General features: G+C 37.3%; 1 protein-coding gene across 4 annotated transcripts in view; it reads left to right on the top strand.

Annotated features, from left to right (window-relative positions):
• Window positions 1–12,942, top strand: part of SOL1 (carboxypeptidase D) — a 48,958-nt gene that overhangs the window by 32,126 nt on the left and 3,890 nt on the right. For 3 of the 4 annotated variants that reach the window (XM_088943699.1, XM_088943700.1, XM_088943701.1), the window contains 7 exons: window positions 1,658–1,704; window positions 4,108–4,233; window positions 4,536–4,638; window positions 8,981–9,043; window positions 9,470–9,553; window positions 10,086–10,149; window positions 11,833–12,261. In XM_088943699.1, coding sequence (XP_088799825.1) covers window positions 1,658–1,704; window positions 4,108–4,233; window positions 4,536–4,638; window positions 8,981–9,043; window positions 9,470–9,553; window positions 10,086–10,149; window positions 11,833–12,116 — 771 coding nt within the window. In that variant the 3' untranslated portion in view covers window positions 12,117–12,261. Of the gene's footprint in view, window positions 1–1,657; window positions 1,705–4,107; window positions 4,234–4,535; window positions 4,639–8,980; window positions 9,044–9,469; window positions 9,554–10,085; window positions 10,150–11,832; window positions 12,262–12,942 lie in introns of those variants that run through there. The other variant, XM_088943702.1, reaches the window with a different exon arrangement.

The following is a 12,942-nucleotide window of genomic DNA, read 5'->3' as shown; positions in this document are numbered from 1 at the left end:
AATAGGGCAGTAATCCGAAGTAACTCTAGGTAACCCTTTAGCCATCAATCCCCTCCATTGATTCTCCCGGGCTTCATTAAACAAGAATCTATCTAACTTCGAACATGTTGGGTTTTCCTGAAAGTTGGACTAGGTAAAATTGGCTTGCAAAAGAGGAATCTCCTTTAGCTCATAAGAGTTGATAAAATCATTGAATTTCCTCATACTAGTTGTGATGGATTGATGAGGGTTATTTGACTCAGTTGTGAACCAAATAACATTAAAATCTCCACCTAAGCACGAAGGACCTTCCCATAACCCTTGAATGCCATACAACTCCTCCCTTCATTCCTCTCTCTGTAATTATTGGACCCATACACATTGGTTAGCAGCCAAGTAAAGTCACCCTCCACCATTTTGAATTTCAGAGACACAGAGAAGTTACCCACTAATTCCTCAACCCTTGAATGTCTCTTTTGTACTCATTTTTCTGATATCGATAAATTTTCATTGATCTCTTACTGATTAAAAAATGTATCATTAGATCCCACCTGACTAGACAAGAAATTGCCTCCGGTTGGTCTACTACTTCTAAGTCATCAACTAGGCTAAGCTTTGATGGTGATCTGTTTCGGGTACCTTGGTCCTGTGACTGGGGGAGTCTTCAGAAACAGCTTTCAGAAGGTGTTAATGTGTCGTTCTGATTTCTACATTATGGTGATTAAGTGAGATCTTAGCTCATTTCCCTCCCCCCAGACCTTCAACTGGCCTATTCTCTGGGCTCTAAGAAACTTCTCATTGAGGATGATTCGTAAGTACTGATTGCATGGAGGGAAGATACCTTTCCATATATGAAGGGACCCGTTTATTAGTAATTAGACAAGTATATAATTATATAAAAGAAAATGAGATGCAATGAACAGCAGAAATTTATAGGGGTAAGTGATGCTAATTCAAAACCCTGAAATCCCTGAAATTGATTGAGACAAGGATCTCTTCCCATGTTGACCTAAAACCCTGAAATCCTTCACATTAAAACTCTTTAGTCTGTCCAACAGATATTAATATGTTGTTCTGAATAAAAGGCTATTATCCAATTCTAGTCCCACCTATTATTCAGGTCTTGGTAGGGGTACTGGATACAGAACTCCTGAATTTTAGCAGGAAGTGGCATCTGTTAAGTTCAAACCGGCATTTTCATGCTTGTCATCCGGAGATTCTACAACCAATGAAGCAGTGGCCCCTTTTGCTATCATGTAATATCTAATAACGTTTTTAGATATAGTAATCAAGCAATCCAAGTCTGACCTAGGTCTATTCAAGTTTGTTGTGTTAATGAGCTAAGTTAGCTGAGCCAGTTGGCAATTTCAATGACACCCATTTAAATCTTCATATTGAATCTTGTGACAATGTAGTCTGCTTTTCCTTTATTTTGGTTTTCTCTCCACCTGATTTTTATTTTCTGCAAGGAACTAATTTGAATCAAAACAACCATATTATACTTACTGCCTTACTGGAGCTGGAACCCATGGAACTATGTTATACAGAATGTCATTACTTGCTGTAAAGGTTAATAATTTTAAGATTTTTGAAAAGTTGATGGTTTAGTAATATTGTGATAATGTATAATATAATCCCTTCTTAATAAAGCGGCTACTATTGATCTCTGCTTCTGCAGGGTGCACTTGTTGCAAATTATCCTTGGGATGGCTCTGATGACAAAAGGTAAGCATTGTCCATTCTGGATCTGCCTGCTAACATATTAAACAGACTGAACTTGGAGATTTATTACTAAATAGTGTCTTATTTGATGTTCAATCTTCTTTTCTAATAGATGTACCTTAAGTAATTGTAATCTTTAATCTTTTTTTATCAATAACAAGCAAAATTTTATTAAAAATTGCAAAGATAAAGGAACAAGTTCTTTTGTAGAGATAAGGAGTCTTATCTCTACTCTTTAATTGTCCTTTTACTTTTTACAACTGTGCCCAAAGCATTAATTCCCTCTATAGCCCTTGCTTTGCTATAGTATCTGCCATGCTGTTATCCCTTGGGAATTGGGATTCAAGAGGCCCTGACATCCATGTTTCTAGACAGTTACCTGAATCTTTTCACTTAATTACCGTAGCACCACAATGCAGCCTCTCTTCTGAAGCCATCCAACCTCCAGTTTTGAATCTCCTTCAATAATCAATTTTTCCACATTCATTTCTTTTGTCCTCTGCACACCTTCCCTAACAGCCATAATTTCAGATCTTAAAGGGTCTCCCGTTCCAGTGAGGCCTGATAATAAAACAACAATGTTACCAGCCTCATTTCTGAACCCCCCCACCTGAATTCCCTGGGTTGCCCCTACTACTTCCATCAAAGTTGAGTTTTAAGAACCCTCTATCTGGTAGCATCCAGCTGCTGTAAACTGCAGTCTTTTTAGAAGAGCTCACCGCTTCACTTTCTTATATTGCCATCTGTTGAGAAAATTGAAATGATCTCCATTGTTTTAGCCCAACGAGCCACCCTAGCTGGAAAGCCTGTAATATACACTCAATGAATGCCTCCTGGCTCCTTTCTTTTTTCATCTATTTCTTTGTTCCCATATTGTCCAAATGGTTGCAGCCTGCAACCCTAGTGCTCCTCCACAAAATTCTTCCCTCTTCTTGGTCTAACTAAAGAAAGTAGGAGAGAATAATCTGAAGGCTTTAGGAGATTTCCACCTGCACCCAAATAAGGAAAGAAACCATTCCCAAATACAAGTTACAAAAGGACAGAGATTAATAAATGGTATCAAGTCTCACTATTTGCTTTGCAGAGGACACACCAATGAGGGGATAAACAGCTGTTAGGTAAGGTGTGGCCACGAGCCGAGCTGTTCACAAGTTGTTCGAGCTCGGTCTAAACCGAGCTTCGAGCTGAACTTGAGCCTAATATATGGGCTCGTTTGCTAATCGAGCCGGGCTCGAGCTTAATACAACTCCACTCGTGAAGCTTGCAAGCCTAGTTGAGTATATGTACATAGGGTGTCACCTAGGCTCAGGCCACTCGACTACTGAAGGAGACCTCGGCTCGGCACCTCATTGGTTGAGGGAGACCTCGACTTGGCACCTTGGCAACTAAGGGAGACCTTGACTGCTAGGGAGGCCTGCAATCAGAGGCATTCGAGCTTGAACTTCCGAGCTTTTGACTCAATCTGAACTCGAGCTCAAGTCACTAGTTCGAACTGAGCTCGAGATCGAGCTTGAGCCTAATAATTTATGACCGATTCGAGCTCGAATAGCCAGATATTCAACTCGGCTTGGCACGAACCCACCCTGAGCCGCTAAGTCTTCTTTTTTTAGGAGTAGATAACAAGCATTAATTTTCTCATGAAGCACCTCCCAATTAAAAGCTCCGACTTTAGGTGGGATAGGCCCACACCAAACCTCTTTCACAGGGAAAAGCTGCTGAGGAGGAGTGGGTTGGGATAGAATATTGAAGAAAGAAGCACAAGATAGACCTAGAGGGGGTGGGAGTCCAAATTATACAATCAAACCAAGAGGTGTCCAAAAACACTCTTCAAGAATTTGTAGGAAACTAAGAGCAATAGGGAGTTCAGAATCCCGTAGACCCCACCTACTTATGTTCCCAAAGCTTAACACTATTCTCAGAGGATGCATCATATCTATTATCTAATGTGAAGGAGAAATAGGGGGAGAATGACATGAATTGCCTACCAAGGTGCTGCTCTTGTATTCTCAAAGGATGCATCATATCTATTATCTAATGTGAAGGAGAAATAGGGGGAGAATGACATGAATTGCCTACCAAGGTGCTGCTCTTGTAGCCCTTGCGGACACTTCAGCACCCCACCCATTTCCTGTGTAGCCATGTATTGTTGTCACCACTTTATGCCACAATTTATCTCTGTTCAATTGACAAATGGAAAATGAAAAAAATAAAAAACAATTTACTTTTTTACCTTGATGAGTTAAACAATGAGATAACCCTTGCAGTTTCCTATAACTTTGATTTGATAAGCCTGGATTATATTATCCTTGGATTTGGGGTCTCTGAAGTCATAATGTTGACATTCTTTTGATTTTAATTTATATTATGTTCTCTGAAATATTCTTGCCTGACATGGATGAATTTCAGGAGACAGTACTATGCTTGTCCTGATGACAAAACATTCCAGTACATGGCAAGTATCTACAGTCACTCTCACTATAACATGTCGTTGAACAAGGAATTTCTCGGAGGAATTACAAATGGAGCTTTTTGGTATGAAAAACTATGACTATTTTTATTGGAAACAGTTGAACTTTTATTAAATGATAAAAAATTATAACCACATTTGCTTTTACGTTAATAAACTAGACAAGTCCCAATAGGTCTAGATTTTCTTAAGCTTTTCTTCTCCTGGACATTTTTTTAATTATTTTAAAATGACAAAATATTAAAAAGCCACAAATTCTTCCCCCTTTCCTTTCTTCTCCCTCTTTTAATTTTCATTTTAAATTATTAATAGCAAAAATTCTTACATTACAATGCTCCAAACTTGAGTGAAGAAAATCTTATTGCAGGTACCCTATATATGGTGGCATGCAAGATTGGAACTATATACATGCTGGTTGTTTTGAATTGACCTTGGAGATTAGTGATAACAAATGGCCTGTGGAAAATGAGGTCAGATTCGATTTTCAAGTCATCTTCGTTTCAATGCTGCTCAATGTTGGTTATCATCTTTGCCCAAATGCTAATAGTTGTGGATCAAGACCTGCTTTTGTAGTTTTCCCTTTAGGAGATTGTTTAAGCTAAATAGAAATATACTAGAAGTGTTCTTTTGAAAAGTATATAAGAATTCTATTAAAAATAAAAAGAGAATACAAAATAAATGTAATAGTATATCCCCTGAGAGAAGAAAAGACAAACTAAGACTCAGCTTTCACAAAACGTCAGCCACTACATAACTTTGGCATAATAGAGACCTAACACCTCCAGGACCAGATCCTTAGACAACTCCACAATCGATCACCTACGACACGGACGAGCCTAGCAGAAACAGGACCCTAATCGTCCCTTTCAAATATCTCCTCCTGCTGATCATCATCTTTGTCCCACATCCCTCCAATTGCGCCTTTCTTTAAACTTTCTTCCCTCTTCCTCTTCTCAAACTCTTCAAAGGCTTTCTTGGCAAATTCCTCACCACCCCAGAAGAACAAGCCAAGGCTTTTGCCAGCCTCTACATCATTTTTAGCAGCTTTCTCAATAGAAATACTTCTAGATCTCTCCAGCTTTTTTCCAAGGCTCTTATCAAGATCTCTTGCAGTAGAAACAAATCCTCTCTCAATTGCTTCTTCATGCTGAAGAGTCCCCAACTGAATACCCAAATTAGATACAACCCGAGAATCCTCGTCATCAGCAACTGTGCTTGTCAGCATAGTAGTCTTACCGCCCCTTCTCTTACACACCCTCTTGTAGTTCTTTGTAGGACCAGCCCCCACAAATCCAAGTGCAAATGAGAAAAAACTTTGGTGAAGTGAACAGTATGTGAATATCTTACTCCAGTAACTCCACGATTTTTTGGAGGTCATTGTTTCAGCCACATCTGAATCTTTCTTAGCCTCCTCCCCCCTCCTACCCAAATCCACACCTATCCTTCTAACCACCACCTCCTCAAATAACTGGTGATCAGCACAAAGCCCTTGGTTTGAGGCAGGCCAGAGTGTCTGCGCCAAAGATACCACTTCCTCCATCACCAATACCACGATCTCCTTTTTCAGCAAAGTCCTCTTGAGTCCTCCACTCCTCCTCCCTCTTCTTTAACCCAAACTCATCTGCTTTAAGGATCTCACTAGTAACATTAAACAAAACTTCTTTCACGATAGAAATAGAGTCCGTAGATGACATACCACCATTCTCCTTAAGTGTTGCGGCTTCAAAATCCTCCACAGATTTGCTCCTATTTCAAGTGCAGCAAACAGGAGCATCATTTCTATTTCCATGGATTCAGACAACATCACGATAAGTACACCCCTCAACAGACTTCACATTGACATTCTCCTTCTTACCTCTATCAAATCTGAAGATTGCCCCTTCCCAACATACATCTTTTCCCCTTCGATCTTTATCCAAACAAGTTTTACTCAATCTCCTATGCCTAAAATATTTTGAACATATAAAAGTTACTAAGGTCCTTTTTGCTTACCCTCAGACTGAACAGAACAATAGGGTTCCTCACAAATTTTGGTTTAGACGTTGGAAAGTGGGCCCTAGAAGCATCCCAATTCCCGGCACAAGACACCTCAAAATGCAACATTGAAGGCTTTCCATTTCCCTTGCCAGACCCCAGCCCCTTTTGCTCTTGGCCTACTACATGCCTCTCAGCCTCTGTCTCTCCTGTGACGTCATTAACCACTAAATCAAGCGGGCCTGCCTCATTCTTTTCTTTAGCCGACTCTGTCCCCAATAACTCATGGACAGGGACCGTACCAGATCAATTTCTCGTCCATGCTTATTTTTCATGGATGGTCCCCATCTGCTGGTGGACAAAAAGGGGCATGTGATATTATACATCACATGCCTCAGTATTTTGTTGTTTTTTTACCATTATACCCCCAAAGCTATAATTTGATGATATATGTTTTAATTTTTTAGCATAAGTTCTACTATCTTTATTGAAGTTTTAAATAATTCAATAATTGTTGATTGAATTATTTAAAATTTTTTAATAAAAAATATTTTTGTTATTTTTAATTATTTTCTCATTTATTTTTGTTAAAATAAAATTTTATTGGTTAATATGAATTTATCGATGATATTTCCAAATTAATTTGGGTTATTCGGTATAATTACTTATTTATATTCAATTGTGTAGCTATTTTACAAATTGTATGTGAGATGTATAGAATCAAGAAATGTGGTGTGGACTGATTCACACCACACCTACAGAACACAACTGCAGGTATGGACTGATTCAGTACACAGAGTTACGAACAGTTGTGGACTGTGGTGTGGGGTGGATTGGTCCCTACCACAGTGGTGTGGTGTGGACCAGTCCACACTCATCAATTTCTCATCTATGTTACAGAACACCCCCCAATTTCCACCTACTCAGACCAGTCGATGATAGAAGATCCACTCTACTCCTTCCACAAAACCAAGTTATCAATCCAGCCACCAAGGAAGTCCCATCCACCACCACTCTTAAAACAAAAGATGCTCCGCCAAAATGAAGCAGCAAGGATGCTGGAATGAGATGAATTTCCTCTACTTCAATTAAGATACACGCGCTGACTAGATTCTTCCACACAATGGTTCTTGAATTGACAAACCTGAACCTCCCACATGCTTCCCCAACATCCCTGAATGTATGAAAGCTCCAGGCATGTAAAGGAATACCAAAAACGTTTATCCAGATGAAGCTTGACAGCCCCACGTTTCTCAAAGCCCCAACAAGGGGGTTCCACCTCCCCAACCTTTAATTCTGGAACACGTATTTGATCTTGTTCACATTTGAGGATATCCTGATCTTCATCCTTACTGCTGAAAGAATAAAGAAAGAAGCCTGCATTGAGTCTCCTCACCTGGAAGGAACTACTTCACTGCCATTCAGCCACTGCCCAAGTCCACACATCTTCGACATCTGGATCAGAGTTAACTAATTGTCCAACCAAGCATCTGTTTAGCAACTTAAGCCAATCAAAAGAGCCAGCAGTCAGGCTAACAACCACCTCTTTCATGTGTATTACATTAACATGTAACGGAGAACTTGGATAGAGAAAAGTATTCTCTTTTAACTTCTACAAGTTTATTCTGATGATGATGAAATGAAAGAAGTAAAAACAATTAAGTTTGATGCACTTCACATGGTTTAAAATGGAGCTGTTTGTTCCACCAGTAATAATTAAACAAAATGCTATCACTGAACATGTATAAAAAGATGAATATATTGAATTGCCTGGTTAAATATCTTTAGTTAATTGTTAACATGAAGACCTTTAATTATTGTGTATCTGGGTGCTCTATTTTTCTTGGAGTTGTTAAGTTCTTAGAACTTTTACATGGTTCTTGTTTATCTTTCTATATCATTTTTTTCCTAAAGAAGCACACTTTTAGTTCTGCTTTGCTGTACAATTATTACATCATTGTATATGGGCCATAGAGTGTATATCATGTCTCTTTTGTAGATCTTTAGGTGATTTTTCTCATATTAATACAGATTCTATCCTTATAAAAAATATCAAAATATCTAACTTTGAAGGCCTTAATATAGGTTTTTAGTCACAATGTTCCTTTATTTTTTTAGCTCAGTTCCTTTCTGCGGATATAGGATATCGTATTTTGAGATGTTATAGTTAGAAACAACATGTTATGTAGAACTACAATTCTTTGCATACACATTAGATGCTTCTAATGCATGTTCCTACTTGATTAGTATACATTTCAAATCAAAATGTTTGGGGCAGGGGAGGGCAGATAAATCTTTTTGTAAAGGGATATACTATACTTGATCATACATGAATATGATTTATTAATATTAAATCAATACAAAACTTTACCTTTCTCTCAAGAACAAGTTTGACAACTCTTTTTTATGTTTTGAGCCAAGTTATTAATATTAATATTAAATCAATACAATACTACCTTTTTTTTTTTTGGGGGGGCGGGGGGGAGGGAGGGGGGTTCTATCTCAATTCTCAACTTATTGTTTCCATTTGATTTCTGTATGCTTCTTTTCCTTTGAAATGCCTCACTTTTTAATTTGCGTTTTTTCTCCTTTTTACTATCAGTAATAGAACTTTTTAAAATGACCATTAAAAAGTGGATACCCTAATGACTTCTGTTATTAGCTCTACTTTTTTAATGATATATTAATATGACTTCTATATTTTTTCAATAGCTCCACTTATTTTGTTAACAAATGACTTCTGTCATCCTAGTGTATGTCATTACTTTATTGATGTATGGTATTATTCAAACTCACTTCATATTTTGATATTCATCCCCATATTCTGCAAACTCACAGATTCCTATTCTTTGGGAGTATAACAGAATGAGTATGTTAAATCTTGTTGCAAGCATTGTTAAGGTAAGCTCTTCTACCTCTTATTTCATGTGGTATTATTTTGCTGCTCCATGTTTCATAATAACCTAGACATAATTGGTCAAGGTTCTGAAATAGCTTTATCTGAAGATTAATGGGATCCACACAATATTTGAGCAATGATTTCCATTGTACAGAGCTTACTTTCTGACAAGCTAATAATGGAAAATCCATACTTCTCAAGAAAGCTACAAAGTTATGAAACTTAGGGCAGAAATTCTATAATTAGAAAAGATTGGAGGATTATTCCATTAGTTAAATGCATTTTTGCATTTCTTTATCTTCTTGTTTCCCAGGTAGAAGGCACCCTTGTCCCCTTTGCATGTTCCAACAGTTAAATAGCCATTAAATGTTAATCTGATATTGCTTCTTTTATTAAGGCATTCACCTATTTGATGTTAAACTGTATAGACAGGAGTACATGGAAGGATCTTATCATCAAAAGGTGGACAACCTTTGCCTGCCTCTATTGCAATCAAAGGAATAAATTCCTCGGTTTGTTCCCTAACCATTTTGTGAAGTTCATATTTACTCAAACAGTATGGGTCCTTGCTATCATATTATCAATTTGTTCAACCATATAGTTCCTTTGCAGGTGGTGGTGGTTGAAAATAATTGATTTCTTTTTCTTTAAATCTTTTTATAAGATCATTTGGCCAGATTTTTGCCTGACACGTGTTCAACCCTATATTAACAGAATAACAGCCTAAATCCTCAATACCTTTATGATATTGCAGTCTAATTTCCAATTAGACAGTCTGTCGCCTGACCTTACTCTTTGAATGTGGCCCCTCTACAGAATTATAATTTCCCATCTTTTCTCATATCATGAGATGCCATATTCCATTCACTACATTTGAACTTTGTTTAAAGCTAATCCCATGATATATACTTCATATATAATTTATTTTAAGCACTATCTGTCTCTGCAAATCAGACATTGCATCTGTGCCAATTCAGGCCTTTCTCTGATGTGTCATTGGTTCTTTCTCAACATAAACTTGGATGATGATTTGCATATTAACAGGTTGAAGCTGGTGGACTATTTGGTGATTACCATCGAATACTTGCCCCTGGAGAGAGTTATGAAGGTATTTATATGTTATTATTTTCATCTTTCAATCCTCTAATCTTAAAGTAATCATTTTTTGCCACTTTATTCCCTCTTCTGTTGAAAATGAAAATACTTTCAAGATATAGTTTTTTACTTTTTTTTGTTCAATTTCAGCTCTGGAATATGAATGTTTTAACAATGGCAATGGCATTAAATAGAATGGAATGGCGAAATAGGATTCATGTAGCTGGCCCCATATAGTTAGGATAAAGGCTTCGATGAAGACAATGAACTTCTACCTTCTGTTAATCAGAAATTTAAGTGTGGCTTTAGGATTGAATAACTACTGTATTAATTTTTTTTCTTCCAATATTAGCTGCAGTCTTGCAGATAAGTATTACCTTGTAAATAGGAATAAGAAAAGTTGCAAAAAAATAAACTAATAATAATAATAAATTTGTCAAAAAAGAAAAAAAGAAAGTGCCCACACGATGTGAACAAGATGCAAGAGTGTGGTCATAATATGGCAAAGAAAAAAGAAGTGTATAAGTTGTTTCTCAAATCCGTGGCTGTCAAGATATCAATAAAAAAATACATGGCTGTCAAAATTCTTTAATCTAAAATGATTATAGTAGTCAAGATATCAATAAAAGAATACGTGGCTGTCAAAATTCTTTAATCTAAAATGATTATAGTAACCACAAGGATGGCTGGCACATCTTTCAGCATCAGAATAAATTCCCTGTTTAACTTGAGAAAATCTTATTCAATGTAATTGGCTGCACTTTGTATAGAAGAAAAAAATAACTGAATCCATTTGGATCATGGTCATATTGCTTTTATAAAAAATAACCCATCTTAACCCTTTTCAGTGATTAAATTCATCTAAGGTTCTGTTTTACCTGACTGTTAGGCTCCATTGACAAGTTTTGATGAATAGTATCCTTTTTTGAATCCGTGAAAATATCAAGAAAAAAGGGATTTATATCCTTACATTAGTAGTGAGGCAGAATGTAGAAATACAGGATCAAGATCATTAACAGATCAGAAATAGTTTTATTAAGTCATATTATGTGACAAGGTACAGCAGATCAGGGGCTACCAGCCCACCCCAGGGCTGTATGACTCAAATAGCTCGAACCTTTGTGCCCCTTTCTAGTTAATTCATCTGCTAGAGTGTCAGAAGATTTCCTACATGTCTATTTTCCTTGATCTCTTTCAACTAGTTGCAGTAACGATTGCCATTTAAAGATCAAACATGAGACTGCATTCAACTAAGAGCTGATTTTTTGGGCATAAAAGCTTCTGCAAGGTCAATGATACATGGGAGACCCTAGGATAAAGTTCTTATTCAATCGACCATGGAAAATTTTTCTCCTATAAACCCTGTGGAAATGTTTGATCTCTCCATGATTCTGGAATCTAAACCAATGCATTGTGTGATACCCAGACTCTCACTTTGGTCAGTTACCAGGGAACTTCAGTGTTGTTGACAACTTTTATGGCCATGTAATGAACCATGTCTATGGCATCTTTATCTCTTGCCATTATGCTCGGTGCTTCATCTTTATACATGCCTACTTATGTGAATAGACATTTTTTTGTTGGGTGGGGATGGGAGGGGATTTGATGTGGCTGTACAATTTGTTTGGTTGATATATTTTTGAGGATGGCTTGATAGTTGATATTCTGACATGGATCTAACAATTGTGACTTATAGTTATGGTTTCCATGCCTGGTTACAAATCAAAGACTACACGTATCCTGCTGGAAGAAGAAGCTATGAGTGTGGATTTCATTTTAGATCCTGTAGAAAATCCACAGCTGAGGAATCTAGTAGGAAGCGCTTGTGACTGCAGCTGTGACGATAAAACCAACTTTGAGCTGGTGAAGTATTTTGGAGTGACTTACTTGGAGATTTCTTTAGTTGTGGCTTTTATCCTGGCATTCCTCTGTTTTCTGTTAAAAAGGAAAATGTCATATAACCTACCAAAACATAGATAATTGTCAGGGCAGAGAAGGGAACTCGCAGTCTGAGTCTTTTTTATCACTCTAGAAATTAAATATTGTATATCTCTAACAAGTTTCCTCAGGATTGTACAAACTCTTTCTCTAACATAAGCAGTGTTACAAGCATCTTTAGCTCTCATTCTCTGACTTCTAACCAATTATTCTGTTTTCATCATTGTTGAGGCAGGCATAAAACTTGCAGTGATCAAGGCGCCCCTTTCCCCAAAAGAAATTTCTTCTTCTTTCCTCCCCAATCTGATTGATTGGTTTTCCTTTTTCATTTAGGCTATGTTTGGTTTGAAGGAAAAGGTAGGGAAACCTATACAAGGTTTGTAAAGGTTTCCCTACCTTTTCCTTCAAACCAAACACAGCCTTAGTATCTTGAAATCCATAGTACCAAACCTTATAACTACGAGCAATTAGACTATTGCTCTGCCTTTATTATTATCAAAATGTTAATTAGGTAGCTACCAGGAAGCTATAAACAAGGTATTTTTTCTGGAAAAAGGTAAGGTAATTTTATTAGAGCCAGAAAGCCAAATACAGAGAGATCTCAAAAATCTTAACACACCCATAAGATCACAAAGCGTCTGACACCACAAGGAAATAGATAGTAAAACATTACAACTAGGCTGCTGGGAATGACCCGTGGTCGCCGCCACCTAAGAACTTAAATCTCCCCACGGCAGCATTAATCAAATTCCTCAGTCTGCAATTGAACAGCTCAGCTCTCTCATGTTGTTTGGACATACACAGGCCAGATTTGCAGATTTAATCAAGTGAAGCCAGATCTCATACTCCTTTGAGCAGTGAATGAACA

This window comes from Nelumbo lutea, chromosome 5 (genome assembly GCF_056320005.1).
Source record: "Nelumbo lutea isolate HS-2025 chromosome 5, American lotus-T2T, whole genome shotgun sequence".
In the NCBI taxonomy this organism is placed as follows: domain Eukaryota; kingdom Viridiplantae; phylum Streptophyta; class Magnoliopsida; order Proteales; family Nelumbonaceae; genus Nelumbo; species Nelumbo lutea.
Note: the sequence above shows the minus strand (reverse complement) of the source record. Positions and strands in the feature narration are given on the sequence as shown.